Here is a 17,561-nt window from a genome sequence, read left to right on the forward strand (position 1 = left end):
GAGACAGCATGACCTGAAACCGCAAATGAGAAGCACTGTGACAGACCAAGAGAGATTGCAGAAGAAAGGAAAATGCTTTCTGCTTAATGGCACATTTTTCCAGCTTTTTGAACAAAGACTCCATGTTTTCACTTTATACCAGGCCCCACAAATGACATAGCAGGTCCTGTATAAGCACAGCCCATTCTGCTATTATTGCTGTGATTGTGGGTGCTTTTAAAGTGTTCAACGTCTATAAAGACTTGCGACTTAATGGAATCCTTAAAAGACTTTCACTGAGTTATGAAATTCATATTTTTTAGGAGTTGAGAAAATAGGTCGCTTAGAAAATCAACCCATTTTAACAGCTTTTTTATTGTGGTAAAATACACATCACATAAAATTTATCAGCTTGACGATTTTCAGGCGTACAGCTCGGTGGCACTAAGTGAATTTACATTTGTGTGCCGCCATCGCCACCATCCCAAATAAATGTGTTTTAACAACTTTTAAGGTTAATACATTGAGCATTAAACCAAGTACAAACAAGAACAAGCTTGCTTTCCCACGTTGCAGGCTCCTCGGGTGTTCAGTAAGGACCCTGGTGCTGGAGGAGGGACAGTGAGGGTGACAGGTTCAGCAGGTGAGGCACGAGAGGTACAGCAGCAGGCCCCGAACAGCTCCCAAGCCCCATGCAGAGTGGCACCCCGCCTTGGGCAGGAGACCTACCCACCAGACTCTCCCAGAGATCAGCTGTGGGGAGGGGAGGCCTTGGCTAAAGCATAAGAGCAGCTTCAAAGGCCGGGTGCAGCGGCTTACACCTGTAATCCCAGCACTTTCGGAGGCCAAGGCGGCTGGATCACGAGCTCAGGAGTTCAAGACCAGCCTGGCCAACATGGTGAAACCCCATCTCTACTAAAAATACAAAAATTAGCCAGGCGTGGTGGCGGACACTGGCAATGCCAGCTACTTGGGAGGCTGAGGCAGGAGAATCGCTTGAACCTGGGAGGTGGAGATTGCAGTGAGCCAAGATCATGCCATTGCACTCCAGCCTGGGCAACAGAGTGAGACTCCATCTCAAAAAAGAAAAAAAAAGAGTAAAATAAACCAGACAGAATCCTGACGTTAGGGGGCAGCTCTTCCTCCACAACTCAGGAAGAGAGGAGACACCCCCCCATGAAGACTGTGGTCCTCAAGAGGCCCCTCGAGAGTGTTCCCTCTACCTCCTGCTCAAAACCCTGTGGCCTCAGCTTCACTCTTCCTGACTCTCAAAGGCGGAGCTTCTCCTGCGTGAGCTCCGAATTCCCTCCCAGGCTTCCAGCTGTGGTTCTGAGGTGTGGAGCCAGCCCCAGGGCCAAGGGCCTTGTGCCTCCGGAACCTCTGCAGAGGGGTTTTCCCTTGACACAGAGAGAGGGTGAGAGGCTGCAGCTGAGTCCAGAGCAGACTGTGAGGCCTCAATCTAAGACCACAATTCAACTGAAGCGGTGGGGGTGGGGGGAGTTTTACTCAGGCATTGTGACTGTCAAAGAGCCCCTGAGAGAATTTCCTCGCTGCCTGTAACCCTCTCCACTGTCAGCCAGTAGCCACCTCACTGCCTCTCTCTGATATCCCATCAGAGGCTCCCTGGGGACACCCGGCCCAGAGGATGTGCTACCTAGTCATCTAGTCCAACGTCTGACCCAGGTCGACAGGTCCTCCTCAAACCCCGAGCCAACCTGAAGGTTTTCCTCCACGACTCATGGCCCTTTGCTCAGAACTGATGTCTCTTCGAGTCTCTCCTCCCTACCCTATGAGCCTTAGTCTTAGTCTTTTTTTTTTTTGAGATGGAGTTTTGCTCTTGTTGCCCAGGCTGGAGTGCAATGGTGCAATCTTGGCTCACCGAAACCTTTGCCTCCTGGGTTCAAGTGATTCTCTTGCCTCAGCCTCCTAAGTAGCTGGGATCACAGGCATGCGTCACCACACCTGGCTAATTTTGGATTTTTAGTAGAGATGGGGTTTCTCCATGTTATCAGGCTGGTCTTGAACTCCTGACCTCAAGTGATCCACCTGCCTCGGCCTCCCAAAGTGCTGGGATTACGGGCGTGAGCCACCGTGCCTGGCCAGTCATTTTTTTTCTCTGTTGTTGAAAACACCCTGGCTATATACACCAAACACCGGTCAACACCATTCCCGAAGACCTCTTCTTCCATCTTCCCACACCATCTTCCGCAGCATTCTGTGCGATGGAAGAGCCACAGATGCACGCCATGGATGCAGTTCTAAGCTGTCTAGTAACCATGTCTTAATCAGTCAAACGAGACAGGCAGGCAAAATCATTTGAGTAACATATCTATTCAACTTAATGTATGGAAATACTGCCATTTCAACATGTAACCATATACAACAGGAGCTGTTTTATATTTGTTTATATGAAAACTTTGACGCTGAATTTCCAAGTCTTCAGGGAGCAGAAGTGGGCCTAGGCCTGTTGGAAGTAGAGCCCATGGTCAGTAGGCAGGTGTGGCCCCTCTGAGATCATATCCTGCCTTGATGTCCCTGTCTGTGAAATGGGAATGGCAACACCCACCTCCTAGGAGTGGGTGAGGATGGCCCAGCTCACAGATTCTGGGAAATGCCCGCTGTAACAGTGGCCTGGGGGATCTTCAGTGGTGCCCTGATCTCACAAGGGCTCACAGCGGGCCTGGAGCGTGGTCACCTGCCAGCCGTCCCTGATACCTGCTTCTTTTCCTGTATCTCACAGGGCCAGGCAAAGAAGAATGTATCCACTGTGCAAAAAACTTCCACTTCCAGGACTGGAAGTGCGTGCCAGCCTGTGGTGAGGGCTTCTACCCGGAGGAGATGCCAGGCTTGCCCCACAGAGTGTGTCGAAGGTATGGTCTTCCTGGTGGGGAGTGGCAGGCAGCTGTGTCCAGCACAGGAGTGGCTGGCGGGCAGAGTGTGGCAGCGTCTTCCCCAGGGGCTGGGGGAGGGCGTGTTGCATCACCCCACTGTGGACAGGAGCCCATCTACAGAGCTGGTTAGCGGTCTCCATCCCTTTGTTCATTGAATGCATATTTGTTGAGTCCCTGCTGTAGGCCAGGCTCTGTGCAGCGATGGGGCAGGATGGGAAGCCGAGTCATGAGGTGATGACACCCCTATGGTGGACTCCGAGGGCTGCCCCTGCCCGTGCCACGCTCGGCATGCATCCTTTGCACTGTCATAATCAGAGAAACCATGTTTTGAGTTAAAATTTTTTTTTTTTTGCTTTTTGGAAACAGAATGTCACTCTGTCACCCAGGCTGGAGTGCAGTGGTGGGATCTCAGCTTACTGCAACCTACAGGTGTGAGCCACCACGCCCGGCCTAAAAAATGTGTTTAGTTAGGTACTTTAGAGAAAGGTAAATGATGCTGACAGTCTTCTCATCCGAAGGCCATTTTCTTTGCAATCAGTGACATGTGTTTTAACCCTTCCTATCCTCCTTCTGTTTCCTCCCGGGCATCCACACAGGTACTGTTCTCATTTGGTGGCCCTGGACCCTTCCGTTGTTGGACATGAGCTAATAGAGGAGAAGCATTTACTCTGCTCTCTTTTCGAGCTGAATATTGCCCTATGTTGGGACACATGAACGTGGGACCCAGCACTGGGCAGGGCAACCTGTGTCCTTCAGGGTGGGAGCAACAGTGAGGAGTTTAAAGGGAGCCGTGAGGATGTGACGATGGGTGTGGGCTGTGAGGGAAGTGGCGGGTGTTAGGCTGCTTTTGCAGTGCTATGGAGGAATCCCTGAGGTTGGGTCATGTATAAAGAAAAGAAACTGAACTGGCTCACAGATCTGTAGGCTTTATAGGAAATGTGGCGCCTGCATCCGCCCAGCTTCTGGGGAAGCCTCAGGGAGCCTTGACGCCTTGCAGAAGGTGAAACGAGAGCAGCACATCACATAGCAAGAGCAGGAGCAAGAGAGGGAAGCCGGCTGGGTGTGGAGGCTCACACCTGTAATCCCAGCACTTTGGGAGGCCAAGGCGTTCGAGAGCAGCCTGGCCAACATGGCGAAACCCCTTCTCTACTTAAAAAAAAAAATGCAAAAATTAGCCAGGTGTGGTGGTATGTTCCTGTAATCCCAGCCTTACAAGAGGCTGAGGCAGGAGAATCACATGAACCAAGGAGATGGAGGTTGCAGATCATGCCACTGCACTCCAGGCTGAGCAACAGAGCGAGACTTATCTCAAAACAAAAGAAAAGGAAGGAGTTGCCACGCACCTTTGAACAACCAGCTCTCACATGAACTCACTCATCAGCAAGGGGGTGGTGCGAAGCCATTCACGAGGGATCCACCCCATGATCCAGACCCCTCCCACCAGGCCCCATCTCCAGCACCCCAGATCACATCTCAGCATGAGACCTGGAGGGGACAAATGTCAAAACCAATCAGGGGACTTCTGTCTGAAAAAGACTCAGAATGAGGGAGCCCTCAGAGGCTTATGTCAGAGCAGGGGAGGGGGACCCATGCCTGGCTCCCAGCTGGGTACCTGTTAGCACTGGTAGATTGCCCCACAGTGGATGGGGTCTGCCTCCCAGGCTTGATGTAAGAACCACTGTGGGTTGTAACCTATTCCCCTAGAAACAAACAAAGCCCTACAGTGAGCCCATGAGGGACTCCCGAGTCCTTGCACTTGTGACCCACAGCAGAGGAACCTGGTGGCAGTTCCGTGTCTCTGCAAGCGGCAGCCCCTTCTACTTAGTTGCTGTAAAATAGGAAACCTGCCACCCGCTTGTAAGGTGCAGACTTGCTGAGTCCTGCACAGCACTCTGCGCACAGTTGTCTGAAGTTAAACCCTTCATGTTAACCAGCCAGCTGATTCTCGGATAATTAAATATAGCAACCCAGGGAGAATGTGGAATGCAACAGTGATGATCACTTTCATTTGTCAAATGCCGTGGATATCAGGGCATGCTGATTATGCCCACAGCCGTGCAACTGGAGCCCTGCAGGCAGCCAGAGGCATGGGCATCCCCTGCCCCCAGGAGGCAGCAGGCAGGCAGCCCCCACAAACCTCTCTTTGGGCAGCAGAGGACCGGAGTTTCCTAAGTACTTGTTCCCACATGAGGGGAAGCTTTCGGCCCTGGAGAGGCCCACATCGGCAAGTGCTTTCTATAAAGCACACAGTGGTCATCCGTCAGGCTTTTGGGGTCATACTGCCTCTGTCACAGCTGCTCAGCTCAGCCACGATTGTAAATGAGGCTGGGTGTGGTGGCTCACACCTGTAATCCCAGCACTTTGGGAGGCTGAGGCGGGCAGATCACAAGGTCAGGAGTTCGAGACCAGCCTGGCCAATATGGTGAAACCCCATCTCTCCTAAAAATACAAAACTTAGCTGGGTGTAGTGGTGCGCACCTGTAGTCCCAGCTACACGGGAGGCTGAGGCAGAAGAATTACTTGAACCCAGGAGGCAGAGGTTGCAGTGAGCTCAGATTGTACCACTGCACTGCAGCCTGGGTGACAGAGCGAGGATCCATCTCAAGAAAAAAGAAAAAGATTGTAAATGAAAGTGCGATTGTGGCCCAGTATAAATGCTGGATATGGCCTTGAACTGTGGTGCACCACCCCTCCCCTGAGGTCACATTACCCTGCATTAGAAATAGCCCTGGCCTGGGTCCATGTCTGCCCAGGCTGGGCCAGGACTGTCCGGGAAGGGCAGGAATTGTGGGGCACCTCTCCTGCTCCCTGAGGGTAAGGAGGCATGGCCACATAGGGGTGGCAGCAGCCCTCTGGTCAGCTTGAGTCAGGCATGTCATATCCCTGGGTGAAGTCTGGCCTGGACCTCAAGCCTACAGCCATCGAAGCCCGGCAGCTGCTGGAGAGAGCAGCCTGCCACAGCTCTGGGAGCCATGTAGTGGGCTGGGGGCCAGGGCCCAGGAGGGTGTCAGGAGAGCTGTGGGAAGCCTCAAGGCCTGGGCCTGGCCCCCGATCCTGGACATGCTCCTGCCAACTGGCCGTGGTTGTCTCTGCCCTCCCAGGGCAGGAGTGAGGTCAGATAGGAGGAAGGACACTCAGACACTTGGCCTCTGTGTCAGGGAATGGCAGGGGAGGGGGAGACACAGCCTCTAAACAGAAGACCAGGGCTGAGCGGGTGGGAAGGATGTGCAAGGAGGTAGGAGGGTTCTGGGAAGGGATGGTTCTGGCAGGGCCTCTTCCCCAGCCTTCAGCAGGAGCGGTGTCTACCCACAGGTGTGACGAGAACTGCTTGAGCTGTGCGGGCTCCAGCAGGAACTGCAGCAGGTGTAAGACGGGCTTCACACAGCTGGGGACCTCCTGCATCACCAACCACACATGCAGCAACGGTGAGCAACAGCAGGGCGATGGTCCTGGGTTCCCTTGGGGTTGCCTGTGGAGGAGCTCGGCCCGCCAGCTTGTGCTCAGAAGAGCAGAGCAAAGCCGCACGGGCATGGCGGCTCCACAGACAGGCGAGCGCCCCGATCTCACTGACCGTCCGGGACTCCTCTAGCTGATCTGGAAGACAGCTGCCCTGTCTCCCAACTTCCCTCTACACCTCTCACATCTTGACCGGAGAGGTGTCCCAGCCACTGCTGATCTGTTTGTTGAGTGACTCCTAAAAATGATCATGTTCTTGTACTGGTCCCACTCTCATGCCATAGGCGCCTGGAGGCCTGGGTGTGACAACTTCCCATAAAAGAAGCCTGACCTTGGGGGTCAAAGCCAGGACCGAGGAAGCCTGGAGGGTCTCTACCTTGGGACGAGGAGGCAGATCCCAGAGTGGAGCATGAGCTCTGCAGCAGAAATCCCAGCTCCACAGGGATCCCAGCTCTACATCTGTGCTGCAGGAGAGCCCTGGCTTTGCAGGGGGACAGGGGACAAGGACAAGTTGTAAAAACAGAAACTTAAAGGAACCGAAGATAGTTCCCAACTTGGGAATTCCGGGCAAGAAGGAGGGTTAACAGAAGACCCTGGCCTGGAGTCCAGGGCAGGAGCCATTATAGACACACTGGCAGGGAAGGGGGCACTGGTCCAGCAAGCGGCAGGGGGGAGCCACATGGGGCCTGTCGTCCGACCTCCCCCGGAGTCTTCCTCCTCAGCTCCACCACCAGCACAGTTGTCCAGAAAGACAGGTGCACATGTGGCCCATGCGCCCAGGCTGGGTGTTCTCCCGAGACCTCTCCCATGTCACCCCCACATCCTGCTCATGAACTCCCCTTGTCACTTAGACTCAGCAAGAGCCCCATACACCAGTGCCCCCCGCCCCCACTGCCACATGGGGCTTGCAGAATCAAGTGCCTTGCAGGAGAGGGACTTCAAGGGCTGCCACCCTGCTCCCCACCTCCATCTGTGTCCCTCTTGCCCAGAGCACTGCTGATGTCCAATATATGTGGAGTGATTGAAATAATCTTGTATTTGTATTTGTTTTTGAGATGGAGTTTCACTCTTGTTGCCCAGGCTGGAGTGCAATAGTGCAGTCTCAGCTCACTGCAACCTCTACCTCCTGCGTTCAAGTGATTCTCCTGTCTCAGCCTCCCGAGTAGTGGGGATTGCAGGCATGCACCACCACGCCTGGCTAATTTTTGTATTTTTAGTAGAGACAGGGTTTTGCCATGTTGTCCAGGCTGGTCTCAAGCTCCTGACCTCAGGTGATCCACCTGCTTTGGCCTCCCAAAGTGCTGGGATTATAGGTGTGAGCCACCACCGCACCCAGCCTTGAAACAATCTTTACAGGAACCAAAGACTGACCTTTCCCTCTTTTTCTTTCTTGATGCGGGGACTCAGCTGACGAGACATTCTGCGAGATGGTGAAGTCCAACCGGCTGTGTGAACGGAAGCTCTTCATTCAGTTCTGCTGCCGCACGTGCCTCCTGGCCGGGTAGGGGTGTCTAGCTGCCCGCAGAGGCCAGGGACCCCCTGTCCATCCATCTGTCCACCGTCCTCCAGACTGTCAGCCAGAGCCTGATTCGGGGCGGTGTCCTGCACCTGCAGCTTTATCTCCCCAGGAGCCAAGTCCTTCCGCAGCATCTCTGAGCACCCAAGCCAGGTGGGTGGTGGCTGTTAAGGAGGTGTTCCTAAAATCCTCTCAAATGCTGCTTGTTGGCTACAGTCTTCTGAAACACTGAAACAGGAACAAAACGAATTCTGGGAATCCACAGCTCTGGCTTTGGAGCAGCTTCTGGGACCATAAGTTTACTGAATCTTCAAGACCAAAGCAGAAAAGAAAGACGCTTGGCATCACACAGCACTCTTCTCCCTATGCTTTTCGGGGGCTCTGTAGTAAATCTCCCCGGCCCAGCCGGCAAACCCTGGGCCATCCTCACATCTGACAAAGGGCCAGCAGTCTACCTGCTCATTGGCTGCCACAGAACAGTCTGGGGACGATTTGGTCAGACTATAAATAAGGTAGGTTTGAGGGTGTAAAATGTATGACCACTGGGGCCGGAGTATCTATTTCTACATAGTCAGCTACTTCTGAAACTGCAGCAGAAGCTTAGAAAGGCAAATTCCAAACCCAGACCAGAAGGTTCTTTCCCCGCAGCGCTCTCCTTTGAGCAAGCCGAGCTCTACTTGTTACCGTGTTCTCCAGGAGGCTCATGGCCTGAACCACCACCTCAGCCCGATGCAGAGCCTTCCGAGGAGGGGCCACAGGAGGCATTCTGGGGCCATCCAAAAGATACCCCGATGGCCAAGCAATCCCTCTGAACAAAATGTAAAGCCAGCCCATGCGTTGTTAATCATCCATCACTTCCCATTTTATGGAATTGCTTTTAAAGTATATTTGGCCCCTGCCCTTCAGGAGACTCGTTTTTAAGGTGGATACACCTGTGTCTGCGTATATTACGAGCCTACATGACACAGTTGGATTTATTCTGCCAAACCTGTGTAGGCATTTTATAAGCTACGTGTTCTGATTTTTACCGACGTTAATTATTTTGACAAATATTTCATATATTTTCATTGAAATGCACAGATCTGCTTGATCAATTCCCTTGAACAGGGAAGTAACATTTGCCTTAAATTTTTTCGACCTCGTCTTTCTCCATATTGTCCTCCTCCTGTTTGACAACAGCGCATTCACCTCGTCACCTGCGAGCTGGAAGGAGCCCAGCTGTTGTTTATTGAATCCACAACTCCGAAAGAGACATCAGTGAAGCAAAAACAGTGTTAACCCTAAGTTAATAAAAGAGTTAACATCCCATGGCACAGGAGTCTGTGTTTCTTTCCAAGGCACGCGAAATGAAAACGTGAGTGCTGACCAAAGTGTGAAGTGGACGTTACTTTATTTGTGGTTGGTTGGTTGGTTGGTTGGTTTGTTTTTGAGACGGAGTTTCGCCCTTGTTACCCAGGCTGGAGTGCAATGGCGCGATCTCGGCTCACCGCAACCTCCGCCTCCTGGGTTCAAGCAGTTCTCCTGCCTCAGTCTCCCGAGTAGCTGGGACTACAGGCGTGCGCCACCATGCCCAGGTTTTTAATTTTTGTATTTTTAGTAGAGACGGGGTTTCAACTTGTTGACCAGGATGGTCTCGATCTCTTGACCTCGTGATCCACCCGCCTCGGCCTCCCAAAGTGCTGGGATTATAGGTGGAACCACCGCGCCCGGACTATTTGTGGTTTTAGAGCTGTTTGATAGTTATGTGGAAGGTCTTCTTTTGTGCTTTTTCAACTGTTGATGTAAGGAAGTAATGGGGGAAATCCCAGATTCCAGCCCCAGGGTGTCATATGGCAAATAGACCCTCTTCAGGCCACATTAGCCTCACTGGGAGGAGGTTCTAGAGCCTCTCCAGATATAGGGGCCCCTTCCATCTGTCAAGAGGGAGCTCCCCACAGCCCAGACTGCAAGCCTCTTTCACCGGTAGCTACCAAGTGTGACTGAACTAGGTTATAGCTTGTCTTCGGCACGGTGGCTGACATCCCTGAACACATGGCTTATGCACTGCATGGGATTTTTACCATGGCCTCTCTGCGAGGTCACAAGCTTGTACTTGCTAGGAATCCTTTGGCTACAAGTAAAGGAAATGCACCAACTAGAACTGACTTAGGGAAAAACAGGAGTGGGCGAGGAGAATCTAGAGTGGATTCATAATTTCAGGGAAGCGTGCCGCAGAGCCTCAGGAACCCTGGAACCAGCAGTAAGTCACCTGGACCGTCTATGCAGCAGCGTCCTTCTCTCCACAGCCACCTTCCCCAGTTGATAGAACAAATGACAAGACCTCCAGCGTCTTCCAAGTAAAACTAGTACAAATCCAAACCCTCAAGCCAACTTTCTGTGTCTGTTTCTTGGTTCTTCGTTCCCCAGGGACAGGACTCGGTCAGCCTGCCTCACATTGGTCCTCTCCCTGTGACATCAGTTGTGGCTACGAGGACAGGCTTGTGGAGCAGAACATGGCCGCAGGGAGCTCTGCAGAAGAGGGGAGGAGCAATGTGCGGCTCCCAGAAGGCGGGGCAGGGACACGACCCAGCAGCTGTCCACCACAAGCACCAGCGGACCAGAGCTGTGCGTGTGAGGCAGTGGGGAATGAATGTGTCTGGGATAAGAATTCAACCCCCGCCCCGCCCATGAGACTGACTTAAAACCAGCAACTTGTTAAGTACCCCTGGTGGAAGGCGCCTTTTTAGACCCTAGAGCTTAGATCTCAATAAATTTGAGCTCTGTGCCCACTGAGAGCTTACACTGTAACATGTTTGCAACTGAATCAGAAATAAACTCCCAGTCGGGTGCAGTGACTCACATCTGTAATCCCAGAACTTTAGGAGGCTGAGGCAGGCAGATCACCTGAGGTCAGGAGTTGGAGACCAGCCTGGCCAACATGGCGAAAACCCATCTCTACTAAAAATACAACAGTTAGCCAGGTGTGGTGATGCACGCCTGTAATCCCAGCTACTCGGGAGGCTGAGGCAGGAGAATCACTTGAACCCGGGAGGCAGAGGCTGCAGTGAGCTGAGATCGCGCCACTGCACTCCAGCCTAGGTAACAAGAGCAAAACTCTGTCTCCTAAATAAATAAATATATAAACAAACAAACTTCGTTTATCTCCCAAAGGACACAAGATACAGGAAAGCCAGCCAGCCAGCCTCGCCGAGTGACTGGGTCAAGCAGGCCCATTTTGGGGCTGAGAAGTTGGGTGGGGAGTTGAGAAGTTGTTCACAAAGTCCTGATGACTAAACTCCACCTTGTTGAAAGAGGCCAACTACATAGAATGTCTTTTGGACACAAGCGGTCCAACCTTGAGGTTAAAATGGTCTGGACCCAGTTGGGCAGGGTATGTGGATGGGTTTTAAGTGACAGGATCGTAGGTCATCTCCTCTAAAGCTGTCTTTTCCCGGACAAAGACCCTGAGACCCACAGAAGTGAACTGCCTTGTCTTGGGCTGCACACTGCAAAGTTGCTCCCAGCCCTGTCCCCCGGGGAAGGAGACCGGCTGGCTGCAGGAGGGGTGTCGTTCTGCAGCTGCCCAAATGCAGCATGATGCATTTGTTTTAAACCAGCTCTATTTTCAGGGGGTGATGCTTGTCTGACCTTATTCCCAAATCCTTTGGCAACTCACACTGGACCCCATGTGTATATCCTCATCCCTCCCAGGCCACTGCTGACTTTGTATCTTGTGACTCTTCAAAGGACTGGTGAGAACTGTGCTTTTTACAGAAAACATGTCTGAAATGGGAGGGGGGTAGACAGAACTTAAAAAAAGGGCCAGGTGCAGTGGCTCACACCTGTAATCCCAACATTTTGGGAGGCTGAGGCAAGAGGATGGCTTGAGCACAGGAGTTTGCAACCAGTCTGAGAAATATGGCGAGACCCTGTCTCAATCAATCAATCAAAAAAGATAGACAGATAGATAGCAACGTGGTCTAAACGAGTCCAGGAGTGGAGTGTCCTTGAACTTGGGGAGACCACCATCCGCTGCATTTGCATTACTAATAATATGTCTGGAGCGGGCCTTTTGCCTGAAAGCTTGAATTATGTTGGGGCCCCCGAGAGCAGGTGAGGGGTGGAGGTTCAGATTAGAGGATAGAAAGAGAAGGAGGTGGAGAAGTAGGGAACAAAGACATTTAATAAGGACAAGCAGGGGTGATGGAAAGTAGCAGACCAAGGCCATTCTCTAGCATCTTAGGGTTCTGCCCCGCCAGCTGGGAGGCCACTGGCTGCTGGGGGGAAAGGAGGAGTCTGCTTCCCTCCCCCAGCCTTCACTGTTGCTTTCCTCACATGAACCCCAGTCTGTCTTCCCTGGCTAGCCATTTAAGGCCTTTCCTGACACCCTAGGCTCTGTGGCTTATCTGAGCACAGAACAGCATCCTTAGATGGTACAGCACTGAGCACCCACCTCAGATCCTGGAGTTCAGTCCCACCATCCAAAGCCCGGCACCACTACAGGCCAGCCATACTAAGGGTGACTAGATATCTCAACCTCCCTTTTGAGCCAACAGGAACCAAAGTACCCAGAGCAGAGAACACCCTGTTACCAAAAACAGTGTTTCTCAACCAGGGATGATTTTTGTCTTCCAGGGGCCATTTGGCAATGTCTGCAGGCATTTTGGGTTGTCACAGCTGGAAGGATGTACTCAACTCCAGTGGGTGGAGGCCAGGAATGCTGCTAAGCACCCTGCAATGCACAGGACAGCCCCACGACAAAGAACTCAGCCCAAAATGTCAATCGTGCCGAGGTTGAGAAACTCTGGCCGCAAGAAATGGAATCAAAAAAGAAAATTGTTTGCAACTTCATAGAGATACCCTAAAATGAATAAAACCACATATGGTTTGATTTATCTCCCTGTTCCTATGCTGAAGCAAGGGAAACTTTCCCTTTTTAAAAGTAAAGAGATACCGCCCCCTTTTTTTTTTTTAACACAGCAAGGGCCCCAAGTTAACCAGCTCTCCACCCTAAGGACTCCACCTGGTGGTTCTCTCTGGAATTAAATGAAGTTTAGGTTTTACTTCAACTTTTTTAGTTATTTTGTTTAACATTTTTAGTTATGTTAATTTTTAAATTATTTTGTTTAAGTCTTTTAGTTATTTTGTTTAAATTTCTAGTTACTTTATTTTTTAGTTATTCATTTAACTTTTTTAGTTTTTAGTTAAACAAAAGTTGTAGTGACCAGGCAGGTGTGGTGGTTCACACTTGTAATCCCAGCACTTTGGGGGAGGCGGGGGCAGAGGGAGACGGAATCACTTCTTAGGGTCAAGAGTTTAAGACCTGCCTGGCCAGCATGGCGAAACCCTGTCTCTAATAAAAGTACAAAAATTAGCTGGGTGTGGTGGCGAGTGCCTGTAACCCCAGCTATTTGGGAGGCTGAGGAAGGAGAATCATTTAACCCCAAGGGGGCGGAGGTTGCAGTGAGCCAAGATCATGCCACTGCACTCCAGCCTGGGCAACAAAGTGAGACTCTGTCTCAAAAAACAAAAACACAACTTGCAAGTACGATACAAAGAAATTCCCTCCCAAACAATTTGAGAGTAAGTTGCTGATACGTTACTCTATGACGGCCCCTGCCCCGCATAATACTTCAGTGGGTATTTCCTATAAACAAAGACATCTCCTACACTGACATCAGAGTCAGGACGTTAATATCAATCTGTTAGGACCATCTAACCCTCTGACTGAATTTTAGTTCTTGGCTGTTGTCCCAATAAAGGTCTTAGCAAAAGGACCTGGCTTAGAATCACACTTTTCATTTAGTCATCGTGACTCTAATGTTCTCCAGTCTGGACACTTCCTCAGTCTCTCCTTGCCTCATGATCTGGAAGGCCATGTTGGCCAGGCTGGTCTTAAACTCCTGACCCTAAGAAGTAATTACCCCCCACCCCGCCCCCGCCTCAGCCTCCTAAAGTGCTTGGATTATAGGTATGAACCACCACCACTGCTCGGTCACTGCGACTTTTGTTTAACTAAGACTCGTGATTTTAAAGACTATAGCCTTCCATGTGGGCTTGTCCGAGACTTCCTCATGTTTTGAGTCAAGTCATGCACGCTTGACAGGAATCTCACAGAGTGATTCTGTGTTCTCATTGCATTCTAGCAGGGAGTACACCATGTTCCATGATTGGTGATGTTAACGTTGATCATTGGTTAGGTTTTGTTTTTATGAGATGGAGTCCCGCTCTGTCGCCGGGCTGGAGTGCAGTGGCGAGATCTCGGCTCACTACAACAACCTCTGCCTCCCTGGTTCAAGCGATTTTCCTGTCTCAGCCTCCTGAGTAGCTGGGATTACAGGCATGCACCAGCATGCCCAGATAATTTTTGTATTTTTAGTAGAGATGGGGTTTCACCACATTGGCCAGGATGGTCTTGATCTCGTGACTTCATGATCCGCCTGTTTCGGCCTCCCAAAGTGCTGGGATTACAGGTGTGAGCCACCGCACCTGGCCTGATTAGGGTTTTTTGCTTGGCTGTGAAGTGATGCCTGCCAAAGCATATCCACTACCACCACTGTTCAGCGTTGTGCTGAAGATCCCAGCCAGTATAACAGAGCAAAAAATAAAGAACTGGTGTAAGAATTGGAAAGGTGGGAATAAAACTATCATTATTCTCTCTCTCTCTTTTTTTTTTTTTTTGAGATGGAATCTTGCTCTGTCGCCCAGGCTGGAGTACAGTGGTGTGATCTCTGCTCACTGCAACCTCCACCTCCTATGTTCAAGTGAGTCGCATGCCTCAGCCTCCCCAGTAGCTGGGATTACAGGTATGTGCCACCATACCTGGCTGATTTTTGTATTTTTAGTAGAGACAGGGTTTCACCAGGTTGGCCAGGCTGGTCTGGAACTTCTTGACCTCATGTGATCCGCCTGCCTCAGCCTCCCAAGGTGCTGGAATTACAGGCATGAGCCACTGCACCGAGCCAACTATCATTATTCTCAAATAGCATGGTTATGTATGTAGAAAATCCACAAGAATGGTTACAGATAAACTATTAGAATTAATAAGTAAATTTCACAAGATCTCGGGATATAATGCCGACACACAAAACTCTATTGTATTTTAATATATTAAAACTAATGATTTCACACCTGTAATCCCAGCACTTTGGGAGGCCGAGGCAGGTGGATCACAATGTCAAGAGATCAAGACCATCCTGGTCAACATGGTGAAACCCCGTCTCTACTAAAAATACAAAAAATTAGCTGGGCATGGTGGTGCGTGCCTGTAATCCCAGCTACTCAGGAGGCTGAGGCAGGAGAATTGCCAGAACCCAGGAGGCGGAGGTTGCAGTGAGCGGAGATCACGCCATTGCACTCCAGCCTTGGTGACAAAAGCGAAACTCTGTCTCAAAAAAAAGAGAGAGTGAAAACACAAGCCACAGGGGAAGATATTCACCACAGACATATCTCACAAAGATTCCTATCTAAAAAATATAAAGAGCTCCTACAAATCCATTTTTTTAAAAAGCCCAATAGAAAAACGGGCAAAACACCTAAACAAACATTTCAATAAAGAGGTTATTCAAATGAACATAAATATATTTTTTAAAGTTCTCAACTATGTTAGTAATCAGGGAAATACAATTAAAACCACAATGTCATACCATTACCAATCTACCAGAATGGCTAAGATTAAAAAGACAGACAATACTAAATGTTAGCAAGGAGTTTAAGTTGGTACAACCACTTTGGAAAACTTATGTTCTACTTAAGCTGAACATAAGTAAACCCTATGACCCAGTAATTCCATCCCTGGGTATATATCAGTATATGTGTTCAAAGACATGCATTATAATGTTTGTAGGTATACTATTTATAACACAAAAGGTCCAAAGTAAAAATTAACCAAATGCTAATCAACAGCAGAATGGATAAGTAAATTGTAAAACATCCACAATTAACTACTATATTACAGTGAGAATAAATGAACTATATCTACACACAAACACAATGTTAAGCAAAATATATGTAAGGTACTTCGTTTGCATAAATACAAAATGAGGCAAAGCAAATCTATACAAGATGTCAGGCTAATAGTTACCCTTGGGGCAAGGGTGGTGGCTAGACTAAGACGGGAGGAGGGCTTCTAAAACGCGACAATGTCCTGTTCTTATGAGGATGTTATTTGCTTGAGTCTGTTCAGTTTGCACTTTTCTCTGTGTATATCATACTTCAATAAAAACTCAAGAAGAGAGGCCGGGCGCGGTGGCTCAAGCCTGTAATCCCAGCACTTTGGGAGGCCGAGGCGGGTGGATCACGAGGTCAAGAGATCGAGACCATCCTGGTCAACATGGTGAAACCCCATCTCTACTAAAAAAAGTACAAAAAATTAGCTGGGCATAGAGGCACTTGCCTGCAATCCCAGCTACTGGGGAGGCTGAGGCAGGAGAATTGCCTGAACCCAGGCGGCAGAGGTTGCGGTGAGCCGAGATCTCACCATTGCACTCCAGCCTGGGTAACAAGAGTGAAACTCCGTCTCAAAAAAACAAAACAAAACAAAACAAAAAAAACTCAAGAAGAATCAAGTCAAGGTGGATTATAGAACTAAATGTGAAAGGCAAAACAATCTTCTAGTAGGTCACATAGGAAAATATGATGGGGGTAAGGAAAGATTTCGTAAGGCACATGCATGTGTACGCACACCCAACCCATTGACGTAAAGAAAATAATCGAACTACATAAAAATCGGAAACTTCTCAGCCGGGGGTGGTGGCTCATGCCTGTAGGCAAGTGGATCACTTGAGCTCAGGAGTTGGAGACCAGCCTGGACAACATGCTGAAACCTCATCTCTACAAAAAATACAAAAATTAACCAGGACTGTTGACCTGTGCCTGTAGTCCTGGCTATTCAGGAGGCTGAGGTGGGAGGATCTCTTGAGCCTGAGAGGTCGAGGCTGCAGTGAGTCCTGATTGAGCCTGAGAGGTCGAGGCTGCAGAGAGTCCTGATGGCACCACTGCACGCCAGCCCAGGTGACAGAGCGAGACTGTGACTCAAAAGAAAAAAAAAATTCTAATCATCAAACAATACCATTAAGAGTGGAAAGGCAAGCCACAGAGCGTGTTCATATCCTTTATAAAGAAATTCCCCACATCAGTAAGAAAAAAGGCAGACAACTCCGTAAGGAAAAAACTGAGTAAGGGACTTGAAAAGGCACTTAACAAAGGAAGCTATCAGAATGGGCAACATACACATGAAAGGTTCTCAGCTTCATTAGTTATTAGAGAAAAGAAAAGAAAAGCAGTAGAGCAGTAACCCCACACACCCATGAGAACGACTAAAGTGAGACACTTAAAATGCCGACACGGCTGAAGCTGGAAGCCATGAAAACCCTTACACGCGGAGGGAGTGTGTATTTCAGCCTCTTAGCATGACTGTTGGGCATTACTTATGGATGATACATATCACACCCTAAGTCCCAGCAATTCCACTCCAGGAGAAACTCATCCACATACCCGAAAATTTACAGCAACATTACTCAGAATAGCCCTAAACTGAAAACAACCTTGATGTCCATCAACAGCAGAATAAGTAATTGAAAATTACAGTATAATATATACAATGGAATTTTCTTCAGCAGTGCAAGCAAACAAACCATCTCTGTATGTAACTTGGATGGACTCCAGACATAACATAGACGCAAAGAAACTAGGCCAAAAAAAAAAAAAAAAAAAAAAAAAAAAGGATACTGTGGGATTCT

At 49.6% G+C, this 17,561-nt stretch overlaps 1 protein-coding gene across 4 annotated transcripts in view; it reads left to right on the forward strand.

The window, feature by feature from the left end:
• PCSK6 (proprotein convertase subtilisin/kexin type 6) overlaps positions 1 to 9,150 on the forward strand; it is a 193,647-nt gene extending 184,497 nt beyond the window's left edge. For all 4 annotated transcript variants that reach the window (XM_035303681.3, XM_035303682.3, XM_035303684.3 and 1 more), the window contains 3 exons: positions 2,720 to 2,849; positions 6,183 to 6,295; positions 7,734 to 9,150. In XM_035303681.3, coding sequence (XP_035159572.2) covers positions 2,720 to 2,849; positions 6,183 to 6,295; positions 7,734 to 7,831 — 341 coding nt within the window. In that variant the 3' untranslated portion in view covers positions 7,832 to 9,150. The remainder of the gene's footprint in view (positions 1 to 2,719; positions 2,850 to 6,182; positions 6,296 to 7,733) is intronic.
• The last annotated feature ends 8,411 nt before the right edge of the window (positions 9,151 to 17,561 follow it).

The sequence above is a fragment of the Callithrix jacchus genome, chromosome 6 (genome assembly GCF_049354715.1).
Source record: "Callithrix jacchus isolate 240 chromosome 6, calJac240_pri, whole genome shotgun sequence".
NCBI lineage: Eukaryota > Metazoa > Chordata > Mammalia > Primates > Cebidae > Callithrix > Callithrix jacchus.